The sequence below is a fragment of the Engystomops pustulosus genome, chromosome 2 (genome assembly GCF_040894005.1).
Source record: "Engystomops pustulosus chromosome 2, aEngPut4.maternal, whole genome shotgun sequence".
NCBI classification, from domain to species: domain Eukaryota; kingdom Metazoa; phylum Chordata; class Amphibia; order Anura; family Leptodactylidae; genus Engystomops; species Engystomops pustulosus.
This window is the reverse complement of record NC_092412.1, coordinates 164217470-164243386: the sequence shown is the minus strand read 5'-3', so window position 1 is coordinate 164243386 and position 25917 is coordinate 164217470. Positions and strand designations below refer to the sequence as shown.

The following is a 25917-nucleotide window of genomic DNA, read 5'->3' as shown; positions in this document are numbered from 1 at the left end:
CCCCACACAATATGTGAAATAATATATTATGCATGGGCAGAGCACACAGATGTTTTCTCTGACCCTACTACTGCAAGGGACTCTGTGGGGAAAAGAGGAAGTTGGAGCATAGGAGTTGTATTTTTTTTCTTTATGTGACAAGAGACAAGAGGCACTGTGGCATATCTGTTAATGCTAATGAATAATTTATTGATGAGTGGAGTCTGTTTCTGGACATTTCTCTGAGGGAAGACTTCTACTAGTCATTTAATTGAGTGGAAACTGCTATTGTTCCTTTTGCTTGGTGGAGGATGCTGTCGGTCATTTTATTGAGTGGAGGAAAACCCGGGAGTTCAGAAGAACAAAATATGCATTCTCCAAGCTCTGTAGGTGATGCCGGCGGGCTAACGAAAGATATAAAATGTTCTTAGAGCCAAGAGAGGCTTTGCAGAGCCCCTCAGACTAATTTGAATGTCATAAAAATGTCATTTTATTAGAAATGAGAACATTCTAGCTAAGCACAAAAGAAGATTCCAGCACAAGGGGATAGGACAGGAGGTGCGTACTAATCATCTACCATTAGTGAATCTGATAGTAGATGTCCTTAGATGTCCTTTAACAGAAATGACCAAGACGCTAATTGGCATAATTGTGTCAACTCAGATATTTTACTTTCTTGCCAGCTGCATTTAAGAACTGATTGTCATCACTTAATCCTTACTTAAGGGACCACAGGGATAAAAAATAAATAGCATCTTCAGTGGAATTACAGACTTACAGTAATTCAGTGAAAGTACTATTTAATTGCTGGAGAAAAAGAAGTTCCACCCAATAAACTAGTTTGCAGGATTTTAGAGAAGTTACACATCAAGCCTTTTTAGGACTTTTCTTTTGTAGAAAGGGGATACACAAAGTGGTAGCTCATACTTCATTTCTATTAAACAGAAATGCAATCTAGAATGTACTGTAAAAACCGTAGGATTATACACATATAATTTTCACTTGCTATACAGCAGTGATGGCGAACCTATGGCACTAGTGCCAGAGGTGGCACTCGGAGCCCTTTCTGTGGGCACTCAGGCCATCAGCAGAGAGGTATCTTCCAGCAGTCCCAGATACCCCATGACTTGCTGACCACAGAGCTATATTAAAGTGACAGCGCTACCTGGGACTACTGGAGGAGTGGGAAGGTGTGGACAGATTTGGATTATCATTGTAGCTCATGCTCCGGCCCTGACAATTCTTCCTGTTTATGGGACCTTGGAGGGAAACTACAATGATCATCCAAATTTCTTCTATTTTCTGCTTTATTGGTGTCCTCAGGGTGCTGATATCAATGAAAGCTGTGACAGACAGAGCATAAATCACAAATTAAATTTCTATGTTGGCACTTTGCGATAAATAAGTTTGGGCACTCGGTCTCTAAAAGGTTCACCATTGCTGCTATACAGTATAACACTATGTATAATAAAAGTTAAAAAATCACCATATTTCACTGTAGTATGTATGAAATAAGTAAATACTGCTCACCTGCTGAAATGTTGAGAAGTTTACATGCTGTCTCAATGTCTTTTAAAACTTCTCCAACTACCATAGTTTGCATTTGTTCAAGGGAATGATCCTCAAGATGTAGTGATGCTTGGTACTCCAATTCATGGTGAAGTCCTTGACTGTCTATAACAGGGCACTGTTCAGGCTCCTTTTGACCTTCATCTCTGGGTCCACTTGGCAACAGATTTTTAGGAGCCCAGCTTCCTCCATCAGCACTGTATAGAATGTCACAAAAAGGTAGGTAATATCCAGGAGCCCCATCTTCAAGAGGTTTATCAAGGCTAGTAAGGGAAGAATCCTGTAACTCCAAGTGTGTAACACTGGGGACATTTGTCCCACTACTACCCATGCTGATTTTTTTCACCGGGAATTCTACAGAGAAAACAAGTTAAAGAAAGCAGGTATCAATAGAAGTCTTTTTAAAAAGTATTCATGTGTCATGTTTAGCTGTCGACAATAGATAAGGTGACTGGTGTATGTTTTTACAATATTAGGAATGTAAAATACATCATGTATCAAAACTGTCTCAACCTTGTTAGCAATAGCAAACAATCAGAGTTTCTAATCTCGTCAAAACAACTAAAAAAGTTATCAATGCAAACTAATGCCTATATAATGATCATCCCTTTCAAACCACACTCATTACCTTTCACTAGGAAAAATAAGGAAAACAAAGATAAGAAAAAGGTTTGATAAGCTCTACACTTACAAAAGAATTAATACAAAGAAATTCAATTTTTTTCCCTGTTTTGTCAAGTTTAGTTTGACTAAAGGGCAATTTTAATTTCAAATCACTATCCACATCAAAGTGTAAAATCTTAATAACGGTGGAATAAAATCAACTATAAAAAGTTTCGAAGTTAAAAATTTCTGTTTATCATATAAAAACATGTAAATATACATTTAATTTCATCTGTAATACACTGTAGAATGATAACACTGGAGAACCCTCATTTTGGTACCTGTTTTGTATGTTTAGCATGTTTGGGGCCCTGATTTTGGAAAGGACTCCTTATGAAGTATTCACTGTTCAAACTAGTTGTTACTCAATATTGTACTAAAGAAATTTTGGAAATTAATGTCAACTAATTAAAGGGGTTTGCCCATAAAAGAAAATTTCAATCAACTAGATCATTTTAAACACCTTACTTTACAATTTTACTGCTGTTTTAGCTCTCTAAGCAGACACTGCATGATTCCTCTAGTGCTGTGAGATACTGTGTGTTGACAATGTGGTTAGATTATCATGGTACAGGTCTGAATACACTTTCATTTAGCTTCTGAACATTGTACTAGTATGGACACATAAAAGGAAAGATGAGACAGATCAGAAGTTAGATCCATGAGATGCATACACACAATTACATTCTCAGTTCTGCTACATCTCAGCTATAACATACTGTTATATCTGCTGTGCATTTCGCCACCACCCCTGGATAAAGCTACAGTTTTACCAAGTAATTGACTGTTTAGAACAAAATTGTATTACAAAAATCCCTCTGTAATGCTATACTATCGGCCTCAGAATTAATTACTTTAAAAAGCTTAGTATCATCTGCAATTATTGAAACTTGACTGTGTAAACCCACTACAAAGTCATTAATAAAATTCTTGCTCTGGGACCCAGGAGCAAGAAGGAAACACATTTAAAGAGAGCCCAGCAGGCAAATTAACCCCCAAAACTAAAAATATTTTAGTTGGCATAAACTGCCATTAGAAAGCATTGCCCCTATCTAGAGATGAGCGAGCACTAAAATGCTCGGGTACTCGTTATTCGAGGCGAACTTTTCCAGATGCTCGAGTGCTCGTCTCGAATAACGAGCCCCATTGAAGTCAATGGGAGACCCGAGCATTTTTCAAAGGGACCATGGTTCGGGAATAAAATGTGTTAATTAACTGAAAAAGAATGTCTTCTGATAAGTTAGCAGATGTATGCAAACATCTGCAATCTATTCTTCACTGTTCCGTGCGTATATTATCTCCCGACAAGTTAACAGATGTGAAGAACAGTGAAGAATAGAATAAAAACAGTGCACACAGGATCATTTAAGTGAAAAACGCAGTGAAGAATAGATTACAGATGTTCTGCACATCTGCTTACTTGTCGGGGTGATACGCTGTCCCGGGATCCGCTCCTCTTCTTCCACTGAAGTCTCCCCCGTGCTGCCCGATGTCTGTGTCCCCCATGCTGCCCGATGTCTGTGTCCCCCGTGCTGGCAAATGTCTGTGTCCCCCGGGCTGCTGCCCGATGTCTGTGTCCCCCGGGCTGCTGCCCGATGTCTGTGTCCCCCGGGCTGCTGCCCGATGTCTGTGTCCCCCGGGCTGCTGCCCGATGTCTGTGTCCCCCGGGCTGCTGCCCGATGTCTGTGTCCCCCGGGCTGCTGCCCGATGTCTGTGTCCCCCGGGCTGCTGCCCGATGTCTGTGTCCCCCGGGCTGCTGCCCGATGTCTGTGTCCCCCGGGCTGCTGCCCGATGTCTGTGTCCCCCGGGCTGCTGCCCGATGTCTGTGTCCCCCGGGCTGCTGCCCGATGTCTGTGTCCCCCGGGCTGCTGCCCGATGTCTGTGTCCCCCGGGCTGCTGCCCGATGTCTGTGTCCCCCGGGCTGCTGCCCGATGTCTGTGTCCCCCGGGCTGCTGCCCGATGTCTGTGTCCCCCGGGCTGCTGCCCGATGTCTGTGTCCCCCGGGCTGCTGCCCGATGTCTGTCTCCCTGCTGCTTGATGTCTCCCTGCTGCCGTTCCGCGCGTATCTCCCGACAAGTAAGCAGATGTGCCGAACATCTGTAATCTATTCTTCACTGTGTTCTTCACTGTGTTTTTAACTTAAATGATCCTGTGTTCACTGTGTTCACTATTTTTATTCTATTCTTCACTGTTCTTCACTGTGTTTTTTTAATTAAATGCTCGATCTCGAGCAGGGGAAATACTCGTCGGAGCAACGAGCCGTTTCGAGTACCTTAATACTCGAACGAGCATCAAGCTCGGACGAGTATACTCGCTCATCTCTACCCCTATCCCTTCATTGTCCCTTCTGTATAACTGAGGAAGAGCTCTCCAGGCAGGAAACACATATTATTCAGCCTATGAATAAAGATATTTGTTTATGAAAAGGAATTATTCGGAGTGATTGATGCCGCTGATGGCCTGGAAGATCGCAATACATTGATTACTCTGTTCTCCGACAAATTCTATTGCCGGAACAAACCCAGGACGGCTGCCGAGACCACTACAATACATAAGCTACTTTACGAGTTGTACCGCTTGTACAACCAGAAAAGGTGAGCAGATTACCAATCATATTTCCTTACTAAGCCAGAAACTACTTTCACACATGTGGCGCTTGTATCGCTTTTCTTTCTTCTCTTTCTAAATTTTGCACCTCTATGTGCTTCCTGGTTCTGTCTGCCTGGTCCCCTGCAGCCTGTGTATAGCAGAACATGTCTACACAGGTACTAGCTAATGTCTGTATCTCACACATGTGTAAAGGAAAACAGAGCATGTCAGGAGACAAAGCACAGACTCTAGCAATGCTTTACTATACATTACACACATGAGCTTCAGGAGGAGAGGGGAGGGGTAACATGGTTGACATCACTTTTTCTCTCCATGTGCCATGCCTCATTGTCATAACAAAGAAAATATGTTTGTAGAGTGATTTATGTATGAATTGACTTAATAAAAGCTGGGGTGGAATTCCAGGTGACAGGTAGTGGTATTCAGGTAGTGGTGACAGGATTAGTGACAGATACCTGATGACATGTGTCCTTTAACACCTTGCTGACCAAGGACGATCTATATCGTCCTTGTGCGGCAAAGGGTGTATTGCGAGAGCTCACGAGCTGATCTCTCTCCATACACACCGGGAAATGGCTGTATACAACATCCAAAACCCGCCTGTCACTGCTGGCACCGATCACGGCAGTTAACCAGTTAAGTGACGCGGTCGACCCGACCGCGCCACCTAACTTACTATTATATGCGCGCCGCCATCTTGGATGCCCGATTGTGGCCCCCTAGAACGTCATCGGAGGGCAGCGATTGGTTGCTATGGCAGCCTAGAGTCTCATTGAGACTCGTAGGCTTGCCATGTGTAATGATTTCTAATAGCCAGCAGAGGGCAGGCTATTAAAAATCATAGTAAAATAGCTACATACTGCAATACAGTAGTATTGCAGTATATAGTATTAGCAATCAGACCCTGCAGGGTTAAATTACCCTGGAGGATCTAAAATAATGGTAAAAAAAATTAAACATTTTTTTTAAAAAAAATATGAAAAAATATTTTAAAAAGTAAAAGTTTAACCCCTTAACGCTCTGCGCCGTAGCTCTACGGCGCAGAGGTATAAGGAGTGTATGAAGAGGGCTCACGGGCTGAGTCCTCTTCATACAAAGGTGGGGGTTTTTGCATATTGCTATGAACCTCCGTTGCCGCCGGCAAAGTCGCCGGTGGCATTTAAAAGACGGCGGCGCGCGGGCGCCGCCATCTTTGTTGCGATCGCCGCGCCCCCGAACATCATCGGGGGGCGGCGATTGGTTGCCATGGTAGCCTCGGGTCTTCGTTTGAGCCGAGGATACATGGCTTCTGCATATCCATTACAATGAGCCTGTGGCTCATTGTAATGTATAGTGTGCAGAAATGCCATATACTGCGATACAGAAGTATTGCAGTATATGGTAGAAACGATCTGATTCATTGGCTTATGTGTGTTGCTGGATCCTGTGAGGGGAGACTGCCGCGCACTGCTGCCGTCTCTCTCCAGCTGACAGCAATAGGTCCGTTAATAAAAGCATGAAGTTTTAAACTTTCAAGCATTGATGTCCAAATCCTGTAGCTGGATCCAAGTCTACTAAAAAGCATGCAGCAAATCCTCCTGGTCCAGGAGGGGATTTTCAGCACGGAAAAGACATCTACATGCAACACTCGGTGAGCAGATTTTGTACTTTTTATCATTCAGAAACGATCTGACCATCTAGGGTTAATGTACACTAGATGGTCTAAAAAATAGTGAAAAAAAAAAGAAAAAAAAAGTTTAAAACATAGAAAAAATTAATAAAATATTAAAAATTCAAATCACCCCCCCTTTCCCTAGAACTGATATAAAACATTATAAACAGTAAAAATCACAGACACATTAGGTATCGCCGCGTCCCAAAACGCCCGATCTATCAAAATATAAAAACGGTTACGGCCGGCGGTGACCTCCGAGACGGGAAATGGTGCCCAAATGTCCGAAATGCGACTTTTACACCTTTTTACATCGCATAAAAAATGGAATAAACAATTATCAATATGTCGCACAGACCTCAAAATGGTAGCAATGAAAACGACGGCTCATTTCGCAAAAAATGACACCTCACACAGCTCCGTGCTCCAAACTATGAAAAAGTTATTAGCTTCAGAAGATGGCAAAAAGAATGTTTTCTTTTTTGTACACATTCGTTTAATTTTTGAAAATGTATTAAAACACAATAAAACCTATATAAATTTGGTATCACCGCGATTGCACCGAACCAAAGAATAAAGCTGAGCTGTTATTTTGAGTGCACAGTCAAAGTCGTAAAAACTGAGCCCACAAGAACGTGCGTTTTTTTTTTCAATTTTTCCACATTTGGAATTTTTTTTCAGCTTCGCAGTACACGGCATGTTAAAATAAATAACATTACGGAAAAGTAAAATTTGTTACGCACAAAATAAGCCCTCACACAAGTCTGTACACGTAAAAATGAAAAAGTTATGGATTTTTGAAGGTGGAGAGCGAGAAATGAGCGAAAAAACCCTGCTTCCTTAAGGGGTTAAATCACCCCCCTTTCCCTAGAACTGATATAAATATAAATAAACAGTAAAAATCATTAACACTTTAGGTATCATCGCGTCCCAAAATGTCCGGTCTATCAAAATATATTAGCAAATTTTCCCGGCGTTTAACCCTGTAACGGAAATTGGCGCCCAAAGTCGAAAATGCCACTTTTTTTCAATTTTGAAAAATATTAAAAATTCTATAAAAAGTGATACAGTCCTCAAAATGATAGCATTAAAAACATCATCAAAAGTTGCAAAAAATGACACCACCCACAGCTCCTTGCACTGAAGTATGAAAAAATTATTAGTGCTACATGGCAAAATTAAGAGTTTTTTATGTACAGAAGGTTTTAATTTTTTTAAATATATGAAAACATTATAAAACCTGTACAAATTTAGTATCCTCGTAATTGTACAAAACCAAAGAATAAAATAGCCATGTGATTTGGGGCGCTCAGTGAAAGCTGTAAAATCCAAGCCCACAAGAAAACGGCGCAAATGTGTTTTTTCATCATTTTCACTGCATTCTGAATTTTTTTCCCAGTACACAGCATGGAATGATAAATACCATCACTATCAAGTGCAATTTGTTACAAGCCCAAACAGAGCTCTGTACATGGAAAAATAAAAAAGTTACAGATTTTTGAAGGTGGGGAGTGAAAAATGAAAATGCAAAAATGAAAAAGGGCCACGTCCCTAAGGGGTTAAGTGTAGGCTCACATACAAATAGGTAATGGTGTAAATAGGTAATGGTGACTCAACTTATATAAGCCATGGTACAGGCATGTCATATGGTAGTAAAAAAAAAGTAAACAACACTTGTCGATATAGATTCTTTTTTATTGTAAAAATAATGTTTCAGCTTCATCACGTATTAAGAACAAATGATAATGATACAACACTCTAAATAACATGAACCATGTACTTGTATATAAAGGTTTAAAACATTCCCAACCCATAGTTGCTATTGGCAGGGGAATATATTTTTCCCCTGCCCATGGAAACTACCTGATGGGTATGTTTTAAACCTTAACAACATGTACTGTGTACTTTTATATAGAGCTGTATATGTGCTATCATCATTTGCTCCACAAAACCTGATGAAGTGTTCTGTATAAAGCCAAAAATTGTGTTATGACATTAATATTACAATATGAATGAACAAGCGCTGTTTGGACTTGGAGTCTCTTGTTCTACACACTGACAACTCATAGTAATTTTCTTTACTACTAACTGTAAAGGACCAAAAATTCTAGAAAATCACTAAAGGACACCATATATTTTGTAAAAAGAAGAAATTTCCAATATGTTGCACACGAAATGTGCCCCTCATCTTCATAACATGCATGGTTCAACAATATCTATACAGCATCTAGTATTGCTTTAGAGGTTAAAGAGCGTCAACAAGCTTAAAACTATATCACTTTTCCCAGTGTGCTGATGAATGAGTGGAATATAGAGAAGCTGTTTCTCAAACATACAAACATTTGCCACCCATGTGACATTTGCTCAATCATAAGATTATTCTTTGTTTGCAATCCTTTTTATAACTTCAGGAATATAGTCAACCCAACCTCCATCTTTAGCGGTCAATATCATAAATATATACAATATAGTTTTTGAGAGACAATTTCATGATTGCAATTTTTGATGCATTATTGACTATATGCAGTTGTTTTAACCCCTTCAGCCACCATGACGTTAGGGAACATCATGGTGAGCGACATGTGGATTGCACAGGCTTAGGAGCAGAGCCTGTGCGATCCATGCTGGAGGCTGGCTAAATGTTACAGCGGAGCCTCTGCACGAGCAGCTGGGATCACGTTCAAACATAACTCCAGAACCTAAAGAGGTTACCCAGCTCTCTACCTGGCGATCACCCCATCTACGATGAGTATGGGGATGCCGATTTTCACCACAGTTAACCTGGGGTCCGATGAAAGACCCAAGGGCTGCCTTTTTTGGCTGAGTCCGACCCAGCAGAGCAGTTGTCAGCCTATGCATTTGCATCAGTATGGCAGTGTATTAATTTGATCAGATGATCACTTGTTCAAGTCCCAGAGGGGGACAAAAAAAAGTATAAAAATAAAATTTTATACAAAATAAGAAGAAGGATACCCCATATAGCGTAAAACTCCCAAACACGATAAACCGTAACAATCACCACACAAAGAACACATATTGGGTATCACCACGTCCGTAACAAACCATACAATAAAATAAAATAATTTCTGAACCTGTATGGTGAATGCCTAAATAATTAAAAACACAAGCAAAAATTATGATTTTTGCGCATCCAACCAAACAACAACAAAAAAAGTGATCAAAAAGTCACATTTATCCCTACATGTTACCAATAAAAAGTACAACTCGTCCTGTCTTAGTAGACGGCAATGCAAAAAAAGGGATTTTTCGCAGCAATTTTGTTATTGTGTAGAACAGGTCAGACAAGTAAAAAAAAATCTAAAATTCAATTACTGAATAGATTTTTTTCTGCCTTCCCCCCAAAAAGCTAATTAAAGTTAAACAACAGGGTATTGTGCCCCCAAATATATTAGGGACTCAGCCAATGGGACATAGCACCTGAAATCTGTTCCACAAAAAATCTGCCAATAGACACTCCTTCCCTTCCAAGCCGGACTGTGTGCCCATACAGCAGTTTGTGATCACGTTTGGGATATTACTGAATTCAGGAGAAACTGGTAATAAACTATGGGGTGCGTTTACTTCTCTAACCCCTTCTTAAAATAAAAAATTAGGGGCCACAACAAGATTTTTGGTAAAAGATTTTCACTTATACGAGCCAATGTAAATACAAAAATTACATAACAAAATCTGAGACGTGTTATCTCATTTTATCATGCATTAATGTATACATTTTAATTATAATAATTATATTATCAAAATTTAAACATTCCAAATAGAACCTACATTTTATTTTAATTCTTGTGAGATGCTTAAAGGGTTAACAAGGGGAACAGTTTTAAAAATGTGGTGATTTGTGGGGAGTTTCTAATAAACAGAACTTTGAAAAACCCTTACGAAGATTAAATTTACCTAAAAATTTTAAAAATCACTGTTCCAACTGTAAGCCTCCTACTGTCCTAATAAAATAAATTAACATATAAAAAATTATGTCAGCATAAAGCAGACATATGGTTTAATGCTATTTTAACAACCACTTAGGGCGCTTAGACTAATTGTATGATGAGTATAACATTAGAAAATTTGAAAAATATGAACATTTTTCAAAATGTTCACCAAATATCAATTATTTTTTTACAAATAAGTGCAATATATTTCAACTAAAATATTGTATTACAGTGAAGTACAAAATGTCATGAAAAAAATGTCTGAAAATAAACTTGGTATAATAAAGTGTTCCAAAGTTATGACTGCATATCATGACAAAGGCAGATTTGAAAAATCAGGCTTTGTCCTAAGGGTGAAAATGAGCTTTGTCCTTAAGGGGTTAACGGAACCTAGATACCACCATAAGGTTTTATGCACTATCACACTATATTATCTCTCCCAAAAAAATGTTTTATTGTTATTAAAGCACACATCAACCATTTGGAAGACTTCCAGCAGGTCATAGTGCTGTCTGGATATTTGTTTTTAAAGGATTGTGAAGGATTTCACATATCAAGTAAATGTCATGCTGGGCTAGGTCTTATTATACACAAAATGTATTTTATCAAGATATCTTGATATCACATTTAGAAAAGTTAACCATATCTGTTCTAAACCAGAATCTCTGTTATAAATACATGTGTGTGTTGTGTATGATGGGACCTGCAGCAGCATACCATTAACCTGATATGTGAAATCCTGCTCACAGGTTCCCTTTAAGGTTTGTAAAATATTGTATTGTAGTCAGTATTATTAGATGATAACAAGCTAAAACATGACAAGCTATCATGTTAAAACTATCAAGATAACAAACAGATAACAACAGTTATTGATCTATGGAAAAACAAATCAGTATTTTGTTTGCAGTCAGTACATAAGCAGTATCGATATTGTAAATCATGGAAGGGGGCTGAATTCTGGAAGAACTGACTTAACACATTAAGGGGTTTGTCCAGATAATTTTTTGTAATTATTAATGGTTTAGATATTGGGGCTAATAAAAAATTTTCTCAGAATAATTAACTGCCCTTAGTTAAATAACTGTCTTCAATGCCCTAAAATACAAATTTTTAAGGGAGCACTAACTATTATTTATTAGTACTGAAAACACCAGTTCTGCCTTGTATTTTAAAATGTACAAAAATATTTTTGAACTGACTTTGTCATGTATAGTGATGTTTTATTGCCATATTTGTTGATCAATACTAAGACCCCAAAACAAGTCGATGTTGTAATATTCTATAACCATAAATTATCAATATGGTGCTTTTGACCTGTTAATATTACCAGGATATCTTTTTTTGTACAATGCTTACAAAAGTGATGCAAATAAACTAGATTCTTTATCCATTGCAACTAAACACAACCTTTGCTTGGGTACTTACTTATTAAAATACTATCAGACTATTGTGTAACCATTTAAAGATAATTGCTTATGTGGGTCACTTGTGATAGTGCTATATACGTTGCTAAGTTGTGCTTAAAACACTGAAATCCAATATATTCCAGTGGTTGCACAGAGATAAAAACACTTTTAAGCCTGTTAAAAGAGACCATGCTCTGTCTGCATAATGAAAATCTTTTCTTCCCAAGAGTAAGATATAGAGAATGGCATCCATGGCTATTCTGAGGTCAAATGGTTTATCCTCACAGCATATTTCATCTGTATCACTTCAGATACCCTTAAATAGGTAGGGTTATTCTGCATGAGATTTACAATTTTGCTTATTAAACTTTAGTGTTAAAAAAAGTATTGCTGCAGAAAATATAAGTGATAAATTATGGATTATTGACTCTTGCAAGCAGAGCCCTCATTCTCATTGTTTCATCTGACACATTTTGCTCTGTGATGTGTAATTTTGTTTGTACATTTACCCCACAAAGTGATAATGGGGTACATTATAGAAATCATTTATCATCTATGTTTTATGTTGAACAAGTATTTCAGTGACACTAGTGGTATATTAGGTATAATGAGAAAATATATGCAAAAATCTATACAAAAAGTGCCAGCAAAATAACTGTTACCTACCCATTCACTGATGAGAAAGTTTAGAAACTCTACAAATAAACTCTACCAATATATTTGTAGCAGAGTATTGTGTACACAAGAACACAATGAAACATGAAATCACAAGGGACAAACAGTGACACACTAAACATTCTAGATGTTTTCTATCATCTTTACTGTGCAATATATTGTATATTATAACTTCACCACAGTTTCTGTATAACTTAGTTTGGAAGGAGTAAGTAGATTCCATCGCAGAATTTTAACAGTTGGTTCGACAGTTATAGAATCTATTACAAACAGACAGAAAATCCCCAAATCTAACCAATCGACAGAAAATGTAACCAAATCTACAAAAATATGTTTAACAATAAGACCCACCATCAGCTATCTTACCATACAAAATATAAACACAGGTACAAAATATGATGGAACCCACCAACAAAGTAAACAGAGTTTCAACACATATCAATTGGATCTCATGGAAGACTTATCTTGGAATGGAAATATTATAGCAGTATTATCTTTCAAAAGTTGAAAGTGAAAACTTTACCTGTCTTAAAGGAGAGTCACTTGCAAAGTTTTACAGTGTCATTTACGTCAACTCTTTGGCACTTCTCTTTTACCTTTCTTGCTCTTATCCAGTATTTATTTCAGCCCTCTCTTTTCCCTCCTCTTTTTTCTCTGTCTGCCTCCTCCCTCTGTCTCTCGCTGACGATGCTTTAAATCCTGGAAGAGACACGTGTCCCTGGTGTAAGGGATGGCTCTCCTATTTTCTCCTTCCTTCTCACAATACTTTGAATTCCCCAAACTATACCTTTACTGTTTTGGCTTACCTTTTTCATCAAAACTTCTCAGCTTATTCCATGCATGTGTATCTTTTAATCTCAACTGCCAGCACCTCTGGTATCTTAGTTGATTTCTATTTCTGATGTTTACCACCTAACTCTGTGGAAGGCATTCTTTTTTTTTTACCTTAATATATTTTCTCTGTTTTGCTTTTTGTAGATTCACAATCTTTTCTTCTTCCTCCTTTCGTTCTCTTTTGCTTTCTTATTATTTTCCTTCCTCTCTCCCATGGAATCATCTTAGTTTATATAGTGCTGTCCCGTACCTGAGTAAACACACCCTGTGTGCTCACATTTAACAGGTGCAGGACCTGCCCGCTTAACCCTTCAGTGAAACACAAGCACATTTAAACAGTTGTATATTTCTGCAGACAAATTCCATACCAAAAGTAAATCACAGTATTTTGTGTGTGTATATGTATGTATATATATATATATATTGTGTGTATATATATATATATATATATATATATATATATATATATATATATATATATATACACAAATTACATCAACTTGATGCAGCTAGTTTAAATGATTTTTAAATGTTCATGTTAAGCGACTCTGAGTATTTACTTTTCTCTTTGTTGGTTGTTTAAAAAAAACTGTCATTCTTTCCTCAGTTATTGTCATTGTTTTAATGCAGTGTATTCTCATGAGAAGATTTACTTAACTTTCATTATTAAATGAACAGCAATAGCAGAACAGTCGCTTCATTACATGGCAACTTTTCCATGGATCTTACAGAACAAAAAGACCTGTTAGTTTAACTACATAGTAAAGAACTGCTTTATATACAGTGGGTACGGAAAGTAGTCAGACTTGTTTAAATTTTTCACTCTTTGTTTCATTGCAGCCAATTGGTCAAATCAAAAAAGTTCTTTTTTGCTCATTAATATATACTCTGTAACCCATCTTGACACAAACTGAAATGTAGATTTTTTTTCTAATTTATTAAACAAGAAAAACTGAAACATGACAGGTCTTCTTGGGGATGATGCAATAAGTTTTCTCACACTTGGATTTCATAGTATCATAGTATATAAGGCTGGAAAAAGACCCAAGTCCATCAAGTCCAACCTTTAAGAATTAAATAAATGTTTTATCCCCATAACCCGTGATATTTTTTCTCTCCAGAAAGGCATCCAGGCCTCTCTTGAACATGTACATAGAGTCCGCCATAACAACCTCCTGCGGCAGAGAGTTCCATAGTCTAACTGCTCCTACAGTAAAGAACCTTTGTTGATGGTAGAATCGCCTCTCTTGTAGGCGTGGAGGATGCCCCCTTGTCCTGGTCACAGGTCTAGGTATAAAAAGATCTTTGGAGAGATCCTTGTACTGTCCGTTCAGGTATTTGTACATTGTAATGAGGTCTCCCCTCGGTCGTCTTTTTTCTAAACTGAATAATCCCAAATTTTGTAATCTGTCAGTGTATTCTAATCCCCCCATTCCTCTAATAATCCTGGTTGCTCTCCTCTGCACCCATTCCAGCTCTACTATATCCTTTTTATACACTGGTGCCCAAAACTGTACACAATATTCCATGTGTGGTCTGACCAGGGATTTGTATAAGGGCAAAACTATGTCTTTATCATGAGAATCTATTCCTCTCTTGATACATCCCATAATTTTATTTGCTTTAGCAGCCTGGCTCTGGTCACTAAAATTAAGTTTACCATCCACCAATACCCCCAAGTCCTTTTCAGCTCCAGTTTAACTAAGTAATTGACCGTTTAGAATATAATTATACTTTTTGTTTCCATGGCCCAAGTGCATAATGTCAGGTTCGCTAGGGAGATTGCTGGGACTTCTGGTTCTTCTGGTGGTACCAGCAGCGTTCTCCGAACCCCGGCGCGTATCCGCGCAAACTCCACCTCTCGTCCTGGGCAGCGGCTGCTAAGATCTCGCGCTGTCTAGGAGTGGCTGGGACTTTGAACCTCTGCTTGGTGCCTGGTTGTTCTGCACCATGAGGGGTTAATTCCCAGATGCTGTCCAGCTCCTATCAGGTTCTGGAGGTGGAGTTCTGGCTGCATAAATTGCAGCTTCACTAGTCACCTGTGCCAGTGTTTGAAAATCCCTTTCTCCACTCGCTGCTACTAGGTTGTATTGCTCAGTATCTGTATCTGTATTGTTGTTACCTCGGCTAGTTTTTGACTTTGACTCTTTGCCTACTGATTTTGCTATTGACGTTCCCTCTCGTTGTGACTCCGGCTTGTTTACGATTCTTTTGTGTTTTATGTTTGTCAGTCTGTTTGTGTTTCCCTTCCCTCACTTATCCAGCGTATCTCGAGTCTTCAAGTAGTCGCCCCACGGTTTAGCGTGGGGGGGCTATAGGAAGGGACAGAGGTTGGGGCAAGCTCAGGGCACACTATCCCCTGTCTTTTGTGTACCAATCTTAACACATAACTTTACATTTATCTACATTAAACCTCATCAACCATTTCTCTGCCCACTCCTCAAGCTTCCACAAATCCCTCTGTAATGCTAAACTATCGACCTCAGTATTTATTACTTTACACAGCTTAGTATCATCTGCAAATATTGAAACTTGACTGTGTAAACCCACTACAAGGTCATTAATAAAATTATTAAAAAGAAGTGGCCCCAATACTGACCCCTGTGGCACTCCACTGGTAACATCAACCCAATCTGAGAATGTGTCATTAATGACCACCCTCTGTTTTCTACCACTAAGCCAATTACTTACCCAAATACACAGATTTTCTCCTATTCCCAGCAGTCTCATTTTATATACCAACCTTTTATGTGGCACGGTGTCAAATGCCTTTGAAAAGTCCAGATATACAACATCCACAGCGTTTCCCAGATCCAGTCTTGAACTTACCTCCTCGTAGAAACCAATCAGATTAGTCTGACAGGACCGATCTCTCATAAACCCATGCTGACACTGGGTTATAAGGTTATGCACAGTGAGATACTCCAGGATAGCATCTCTAACAAACCTCTCAAATATTTTCTGTAGTTTCCAGGATCGCTATTTGATCTTTTTTTGTATATTGGTACCACATTTGCTATGCGCCAGTCCTGTGGAATATAACCAGTCCTCAGTGAATCTTCAAATATTAAAAATAACGGTCTGTCTATCACGGTACATAGTTCATGCAGAACCCGGGGGTGTATGCCATCTGGCCCCGGTGATTTATCTATCTTAGTGGTTGCGAGGCGGCGCCGTACCTCTTCCTGGGTTAAACTGTTGACATTCCAAAAAGAATTTACATTATTCCTCATTGTGTCTTCCACCAGGGGATTTTCCTGGGTAAAGACAGCTGAGAAGGCGACATTCAGTAGATTGGCCCTTTCCTCATCTCCTTCCACCATGACCCCCATGTTATTTCTAAGGGGACCCACACTCTCTGTTTTTAGTTTCTTATCATTTATATACTTGAAAAATAATTTGGGATTATTTTTTCTCTCCGTGGCAATATTTCTCTCAGTCTCTATTTTTGCAGCCTTTATCTGCTTTTTACAGGATTTATTTTTCTCTCGATAATCCTGTAATGCCTTCACGTTTTAGCACCTTAAACGCCTTATCTTTTTCGCTTATTGCTTTCCTTACAAGACTAGTTAGCCACATAGGCTTTTTCTTGTTCCTCTTATGCTTTTTCCCATAAGGTATGTGTTTCTCACAGGACTTTTTCAGAATATATGAGGAAAAAGTCCCATTTTTGGGGGGGGCTTTTGTCTTTGAGTACATTATCTCAGTCTATGCCTTTAAGGTCTTCCCTTAGTTGCTGAAAGTTTGCCCTCCTGAAGTTTAGAGTGTTGGTTGTCCCTTCCCTAACATTCTTAGTAAAGCGTAATACAAAATCAATGATATTATGATCACTATTCCCCAGGTTCCCCCCAACCTGTAGTTTTGATACCCTATCAGGTCTGTTGGTAAGGATAAGGTCCAGCAGGGCCCCCCTCTTGTTGGCTCCAGGACTAGCTGCGACAGGTAATTGTCTTTTGTTGTTGACAAGAACCTGCTGCCTTTGAAGGACCTGCATGTTTCTGCCCCCCAGTCAATATCTGGGTAATTGAAGTCCCCCATGATAAGTACTTCACCATGCTTTGAAGCCGCATCCATTTCACTTATCAGCATTTCCTCTGCTGCCTCCATTATATTTGGAGCCTTATAACAAACCCCTAGTAATATTTTATTATTCTTTTTCCCTCCCCTTATCTCCACCCATAGGGACTCCACATTTGCATTTGCGTCACTGATGTCATCTCGCAAGACAGGCTTGAGGCAAGAATTCACATATAAACAAACCCCTCCCCCCTTTTTATTTATACGATCCTTTCTAAAAAGACTATAACCATCTATAGTAACAGCCCAGTCATAGCTACTGTCCAGCCATGTCTCGCTGATACTCACTATATCATATTTCCACTCCAACATCAAGAGTTCCAGTTCCTCCATTTTGTTTGTGAGGTTTCTGGCATTTGTGTACATACACTTTATATGGTTTTCCCTGTCCATATTCCTTTTGTTCTTATTCCCCAATCCCATTCCAGCCCCCCTTCCTCCCCCATGGACTATGACTCTTCCCAGCTCTCTATCTACACTGTCTATTTGCCCTGCACAAGTGTAGTTGCCCTCCCCCCAGGTCTCTAGTTTAAACATTCCTCCAACCTTCTAGCCATTTTTTCCCCCAAAACAGCCGTGTCTGCTGCTGTCCCCGTACCCCATGTCCATACTCACCTCACCTGGCTCTGATTTCCACTGGGGTGCCAAAAGCCACCCCAGTGCTGCTCCAGCAGCGCTCCTGCCTCCACAGCTCCCCAGTGCTGCTCCAGCGGTGCTCCAGCCTCCGCAGTTTTCCAGGGCTGCTCCAGTAGCTCCTCAGCCTCCGAGCCTCCCAGAGCTGCTCTGGCTTTCCCACAAGCTGCTCCAGTGTCTCCGCAGCTTTCCAGAGCTGCTCCGGCTTACCCACAAGCCACTCCAGTGCCTTCGGAGTTTCCCAGTGCTGCTCCTGCGGCTACCCAAAAGTCACTCCAGCCTGTGGCAACCCAAGAGTCACTCCAGCCTGCGGCTTTTCAAGGGTCGCTCCAGCCTGCGGCTTCCCAAGAGTCGCTCCAGCCTGCGGCTTCCCAAGAGTCGCTCCAGCCTGCGGCTTCCCAAGAGTCGCTCCAGCCTGCGGCTTCCCAAGAGTCGCTCCAGCCTGCGGCTTCCCAAGAGTCGCTCCAGCCTGCGGCTTCCCAAGAGTCGCTCCAGCCTGCGGCTTCCCAAGAGTCGCTCCAGCCTGCGGCTTCCCAAGAGTCGCTCCAGCCTGCGGCTTCCCAAGAGTCGCTCCAGCCTGCGGCTTCCCAAGAGTCGCTCCAGCCTGCGGCTTCCCAAGAGTCGCTCCAGCCTGCGGCTTCCCAAGAGTCGCTTCAGCCTCTGGCTACAATATGTTCTAGATGTCCTCAAGATGCCCTTGGTTGTTCCATGCCAGGTCCAAGTGCCATTAGGTCCTGTCTTCACTGTTCCTACTCTCCTCCTCAGGTGTTCTGTCACCGAGAACAATTGGAGAAAGTGAGAAGAAGAAGAGGCTGAAGAAGAAGAGAAGAGGGTCCCTAAGGGGGGGGGGTACTGTCATGGTTACACCCGCGATCCTCGGTACGGATCAAAGGTGCACCTGTGTCTGCTGTCGCTGTCCCCGCTCCCCCAGGTCCATACTCCCCTCATCTGGCTCCGGATTCCGCGACGGTCCCGTCCTAGTCCCACGTCGGCTTTCTCCGAGGCCGCACTCCTGCTTCTTGTCGAGGCTGCGTGCTCCCAATGCTAGGGCGTGCTCACCCGACTCTCCAGGAATTTAAAGGACCAGCGTCCTCCCAATTGGTGCTAGCATTCCCGGCTCTGCTATATAGCCTGGCGACTCCCAGCATTCCCTGCCGGATCTTCAGGTCATTCTGCTGAAGAGAAAGCCTCCTGAGAATTTCCAGATGCCTTCGTGATTCCTGTGCATTTCCAGACGCCTCCTGATTCCTGAGCGTTTCCAGACACCTCCGTGTTCCTTAGGTGTTCCAGTGTTCCTGTGGTTTTCCAGTGGTCCTGTGGCAATCCCGTGGTCCTGTGGCAATCCTGTGGTCCCGTGGCAGTCCCGTAATCCTGTGGCAATCTTGTAATCCTGCGGCGGTCCGCTATCCCAGTGGTCTTCCATGGTCCTGCGAGCCGTCCTTCCGAGGTCCTGCCAGCCATCCTTCTGAGGTCCAGCCGTCCTTCCGAGGTCCTGCCAGCCGTTCTTCCGAGGTCCTGCCAGCCGTCCTTCCGAGGTCCTGCCAGCCGTTCTTCCGAGGTCCTGCCAGCCGTCCTTCCGAGGTCCTGCCAGCTGTCCTTCCGAGGTCCTGCCAGCCATCCTGAGGCCCTGCCGTCCCGAGGTCCTGCCGTCCCGAGGTCCTGCCTTCTTGTGGTCCTGCCTTCCCGTGGTCCTGCCTACCTGTGTCCCTAGTTGCACCCGTGGAGCGACATGGTGGCTCCCCGCCGCAGCAAAACCTTGCGGCGGGCTCTGGCAAAGACCAGGCGTCCACTTAGACTCCGCTCCCGGGTTGCAGCTAGCATCGTTATTCCCCGCGGTGGTCTAGGGAGTCCACAGACTTTAGCCTCAGAGACTCTACTTGCACCCCAGTGTGTAACAGTTCCTTATAATTCATGCTGAACAGGTGAGCAATTCCAGACGCAGAGTTGAAATGATTACCCATTGAGATTTTCCACATTATGTTGTGCTCTCTTGCATTTTTCTTTTAAGGGTAAACAGCCTTCTTAGGGAACTTGAATGAAATTGTGATGTTTTAAGGATGTAATATTTAAGAATTCACAAACTTGGAATGCCCTTTGGTTTTCATCTGGACAATCTTTGGAACGGCACGCTATTTTTGCAAAGTCAGTGAAAACTGTGAAGTCAAAGGGGTATTCTCATCTGGGCATTCACATTCAGTTTGATTAATCTGAAATATATATATATACATTTCTTCAATTTGATGTTATTTTTAAAAAATTACCTGTGTGAAGATAATTTCTTATAAATGTAGTCATACGGTCCCTTAGAAACAAGACTGTGTCCTTGGATATGGCCACCTCTGCTGGAGTGATTGCACAAAGAAATAAAAGGTTTTTGTATATGAAATGTCCGGGAGTTACTGTAGATCTTACAGCAATCCTGCGGTAATGAACTCTATAGCCAGGTAGTCAAACAGGCCTCAATAGTGCATGTCTGGCCACCACTGCCAGAGTGGGGGTAGTTGTATCCGTGGACAACATGGCTACATTTATGAGAAATTATTTTCACACAGGAACATTTGTTTTAATAACATCCAATTGAAGATGTGTTTGCATATGGCAAATAAATTACATTAAATGTGAATGCCATATGGGAATACCCTTTTAAATTTCATCACATATTAAAGGAATTTAGCAAAAGGTACCAGATTAACAACAATAACTTGCAGGTATCTGAAAGTGTTCTCAGATTTTGATCAGTGTTCTTTTACAATTATCTCATTTACCTTTATATTCCTAATATATACAATTTAGGAAATTGTGTCTTGTTCTCTAATTTTTTTTTCAACAATAAGTTTTTATTGAAAATTTTTTGAATAATATACATAAAACATGAGCAAAGAATATCTTGAGTGAACGCAGTCACTCTATTTTTTAAGACAAGTATGTTATATACAATGATGCAGCTTTGGATGGAATTCTATTGTACACTATGTTTAACAGTTATTGTTCTTGTTAATGAGTGCATTGCATAGACCACGTTAAGTTTCTGAATAAAGAATATAGGAACGTCTATCTTATTCATCCGAAGAAAACATATCCATCGCGTCCTTTACTTGTCTCTGATTTTATGTATCGCTGTACTCTCATTTAACACTTGTAATATAACAGAACAGTAATAACATTAACGATAATAACAGTATGTTCCTGTATTCCTGGGCTGTATCTTAAACGCATAACTGAATGGATGGGCGGCGTGGGGGGGGGGGGGGTGTGGGGGGGGGGGTGTGGGGGGATTTTTCCCTCTAGATCCTAATGTACGCCACGTGTCCAGTCCAGGAGTCCCAAATCTCCTGTAGTTTGGTTATAGTACCATTTCCCCATGCAATGGTTTTCTCATAGCTATATGTGACATTAATCTCTTTGTGTAGGTCGGCTATAGTGGGTACCGTAGTGCTCTTCCAATTGCGTGCTAAAAGTAGTTTTGCCATGGTGAGTATTTTGCTTACCAAGATTCTGTGGGATTTATGCATTTCACTTAAGTCTAATGATAGTAGAGCTATAGCTAAGCTGCCTTTGATTGTTTTCCCTACTAGAGAGGATAGTAAATGAAATGCATCTATCCAGTATTTCTGTATATGAGGGCACTCCCAAAAAATGTGTGCCAGGGTACCCTTTAGACCATACCCTCTCCAGCATCTATCTGTGGTTTGTGGAAATATGTTGTGTAGTATGTCTGGTGTTCTATACCAGCGCAAATGGACTTTAGTTGCTGTTTCTATATGCGTTATGCATGTAAGTGCTTTGGCGTTTAGCGCTATGGCACTCCCATTCCGCATCCGATATTGATCTTTGCAAGGATCTCTCCCAGCTTTTATATGGGTGTGATTTATGAAATAGTCTGGATTGTGAGATCATATCATAATATATACGTAGGTTTTGTGATTGCTTCCGGACTTGATCTGAAAGTCCATGATGGAATGTTTGTTTTGTGTTTCTGTAATTCCTGATGTAGTGTTGGATACGTGTTTTTGTGAAGTTGTCTATGTGTGTGGATTCTAACACCTGTTTGATATTGTTCATTCCTTTACTTTCCCATGATATGGTCTGGATGTCTGGAATACTCATCTTAGCTAAATCTAGGCTTATGGAGCTAGTATCAACTTGGGTTGGGCTGCCGATTAGTTTATGAGTTGCTCGCCATACCTCTACTGAGGTTTTGGTTAGAGGGGAGGTTAATGGTGGGTATGGGTTGTTTGTGAAGGCTATTGACGTCAAAGACGTGAGCTTTAGTGGTAAGGCAAGATGTTTCTCTATTTGGAGCCATGGCTTATCCGTTTGGTCTTGAAACCAGCAAGACATCTGTTTGATACTTGATGCTAAATAGTAGTGGTATATGTTAGGTAATCCTATTCCACCCACTAGTCTGTGTTTGTATAGTATAGTTTTATTCAGTCGGGGTGGTTTATTGGCCCACACTTACTTTGTGAGGGCTGCTTGCATGGAGATAAAGAAACTTCTGGGAACCTGGATTGGAAGCGTGTTGAATAGATAAAGCAACCTGGGTAGTAGTAACATTTTAAAAGCTGCTATTTTTCCTAGCCACGAGACTTCAATTTTAGATAATCTTAACATTTCCCCTTTAATAGATTCCAACATTGGAGCATAGTTTTGTTTGTATATAGAGTTAAATGGGGTGGATATAGAGGCTCCTAGATATGATATTTTCTGAGATTGCCAATCAAACTTATATTTTTCTTTCATGGCATATTGTGTTTCTTCATCTATATTCAGGGGGAGGGCTTGAGTTTTTTGTGTGTTTAGTTTATAGAGAGAAAGCCTGCCAAATTTGTTTATAAGCTTCATTGCTGCTTCTAAGGATCTTTCTGGATCTGCCAGGGTGAGAATTATATCGTCTGCATATAATGATATAGTGTGATATTGGCCTCCTATCTCCACTCCTTTAATCCGGCTGTCCTGCCTGAGAAGTTGTGCTAATGGTTCAATGGAGAGAATAAATACTGAAGGGGACAGGGGGCACCCCTGCCTAGTTCCATTGGTTATGTCAAATGTGTCAGATATGGCTCCGTTTACAAAAACTCTAGCTGAGGGGGAGGAATATAGAGCTTTAATAGCATCCAGTATACTCCCGGTTATTCCCATTTCCTCAAGTGCCGAGAAGGCGAACGACCACTGTACTCGGTCAAACGCCTTCTCGGCGTCTAAAGCCTTTCTTCTCTACATAGTGTTGTATATTTAAAATTCTCCTAGTGTTGTCCTGAGCCAACCGTCCCTTTACGAATCCTGTTTGATCGGCATTAATTAATTTGGGGATCATCGGTGCCAATCTCCATGCCAAGAGCTTTGCATAAATTTTCAGGTCTGAATTTAGCAATGATATGGGTCTGAAATTTTGTGGGGTATTTGATGCTTTCCCCGGTTTAGGGATTGTGACCACCAATGCTTCCTGGTTTTCTGATGGGAAGACACCTGTTAGCATTGCATTCTGCATAGTTTGGCACAATGGGGACATGAAGATGTGTTGAAATAGTTTATAGAATTCATTGCGAATTCCATCTGGGCCTGGGGATTTTCCTGCTGACAGTGAGTTAATGATTTTGGAGACCTCCTCAAATGTTATGGGTTTGTTTAATGAGTTTAATTGTTCTGATGTGAGCTTGGGTAGTTTAGCAGATCTCAAAAAGGATCTGATGTCTGCTAACTCCGGTTCAGCCGTAAAAGGGTCTTGTTTTAGGTTATATAATGAGGAGTAAAACTCCTTAAATCTATTGGCAATATCCCTAGGGCCATATAATTTAGACTTCCCATCTTTTTGTAGCATGTATGGAATTCTAGTCTGCGTTTGCTTTGCCTTCAATTTTGCCGCTAGTAATTTCCCTGCCTTATTTCCCTGTGCATAGTATTGTGTTTTGGTTTTCCTCAGTTTGAACTCATAAGCATGTAACAACAGATGTTGTAGTTTATGGCGCACTTCCATCAGTTGGGTAACTATTGTAGGAGATGGGGATGTTTTGTTAGAGGATTCTAGTGTTTGTAATTTACTAAGGAGGTTAGAGATTTCCTGTGATCTGACTTTCTTATCAATATGACCATATTTCCTTAGAATGCCTCTCACAAACATCTTATTTGCATTCCAAAAAGTCTCAGGTTTTACTGAGCCCTCATTGAATTTTATGAATTCTCTCATATCCCTTTCTATTAGTGGTCTGTATTTAGTATGTGACATGATGTATGTATTGCTTCTCCACATGAAGGCTCGAGGCTGGTCATCTTGTTCTGCCAAGGTTAATGTAATCGCGGCATGATCCGACCATTTTATAATTTCAATTGTAGCTGCTGTAGCTAATGGCAGTACTTGTCTGTCCAATAGGAATAGGTCTATGCGGGAGTAACTATTATGGACTGGAGAATGGAATGAGTAGTCACGTTCTGTGGTGTGTAGTATCCTCCACACGTCGTATAACTCTGCTTTCCAAATCCCGTTATTTAAACAGTATCGCTTAGAAGACGCTAAGGGGGTACAGTCTATGGTGGAGTCTGGAATGCTATTGAAATCTCCGCAGAACACAGTGCGACCTTGCTTCACAGATTCGACCAGCCTTAAGACCTTCTGAAGGAAACCCTGCTGGCCCTTGTTAGGGGCATAAATATTTACAATGGTATATTGAACATTATTTAATGTTCCCACAAATATAATATACCTTCCTTTAGTATCTAATAGCACTTTCTCCTCTTGTACTGCAACATTATTTTTTATCATTAGCATCACCCCTCTTTTTTTGGTATTGAAATGGGAATGGTATATAAAAGGAAAGCTTGGATGTGAGATACGGTGCGCATCTTTTGAAATCAGGTGCGTTTCTTGAGCACAAAATATGTCACATGCAAGACTTTTTACTTCAGTCCACAGGTACGATCTTTTTTGTGGGGTATTTAATCCTTTAACATTTAGTGAAGCAAGTTTGAGAACCATCTTACTTCATTTTATATATATGCTTATCCCTCAGGCACTTTACTCTTATAGATCGGATCGGTGGGAATTGCGCTACCTTATTTCTTAAGAGGTTCCCCCATCTCCCTCCCCCCATCATTTGAACATACTCATCCCAAAAACCAGGTAAGTAAACAGTAACAAAAATCAAAAGAGCGCTATGTGCTCTAAAAAAGGATATAACGCGCACCGGATGGTGCGGGATCAGGGTAACAGTCATGTAGAAGCCGGTTCAAGTGAAGGAGAGGATTCTACATCCTTCAGGGCATATAGTCCATTCATCTGCAATCCCTCTTCTTCCTCTGCTGCCATTCTGCCTCCAACGGTGCCTTCTGCTTCTCTTTTGGAAGATCTGCTGCCACTTGTACATTCCAACGACTCAGTAGAGCTTTGCCTTCTTCCAGGTTGTGGATGATGTAGGTTTTATTATCTTTGGAGATGATGAGACGTGTTGGGAACCCCCATTTGTAGGCAAGCTGCTTGTCACGTAGAGCTTTTGTTATTGGGATTAATGACCTGCGGTGTTGTAGGGTTGCAGCTGATAAGTCAGCATATATTGCCAGATTGTGATATGGGGCTGGTAGCTGGGCTATCTTCCTTGCGGCTAGCATTATGCGGTCTTTTGTTTGGTATTTTCCGGCAGGTGACTTGGTCTTGGTTCCCTGTGTATTCTATCTACTGCCATCTCTTGTGCCGTTATGTCAGGGAGAAGGATTTTCATTAATTGGTGTAGGTAATGCAGTAGATCTTTGGGGGAGATAGACTCTGGTATACCTCGCACCTTGATGTTATTTCTCCGAGACCTATCTTCTAGGTCCGCCACTTTTGCTCTCAACTGCGTCATCTCATCTTCCAGCTCATAATGAGCGTCTATTAACTCGT

General features: G+C 40.8%; 1 protein-coding gene across 5 annotated transcripts in view; it reads right to left on the bottom strand.

Moving 5' to 3' along the window:
• SPDEF (SAM pointed domain containing ETS transcription factor) overlaps window positions 1–25917 on the bottom strand; it is a 137192-nt gene that overhangs the window by 104822 nt on the left and 6453 nt on the right. For 3 of the 5 annotated variants that reach the window (XM_072137204.1, XM_072137205.1, XM_072137206.1), the window contains exon 2: window positions 1510–1902. In XM_072137204.1, the coding sequence (XP_071993305.1) occupies window positions 1510–1902 (393 nt within the window). Of the gene's footprint in view, window positions 1–1509; window positions 1903–13023; window positions 13149–13445; window positions 13581–25917 lie in introns of those variants that run through there. The other 2 variants (XM_072137208.1, XM_072137207.1) reach the window with 2 other exon arrangements.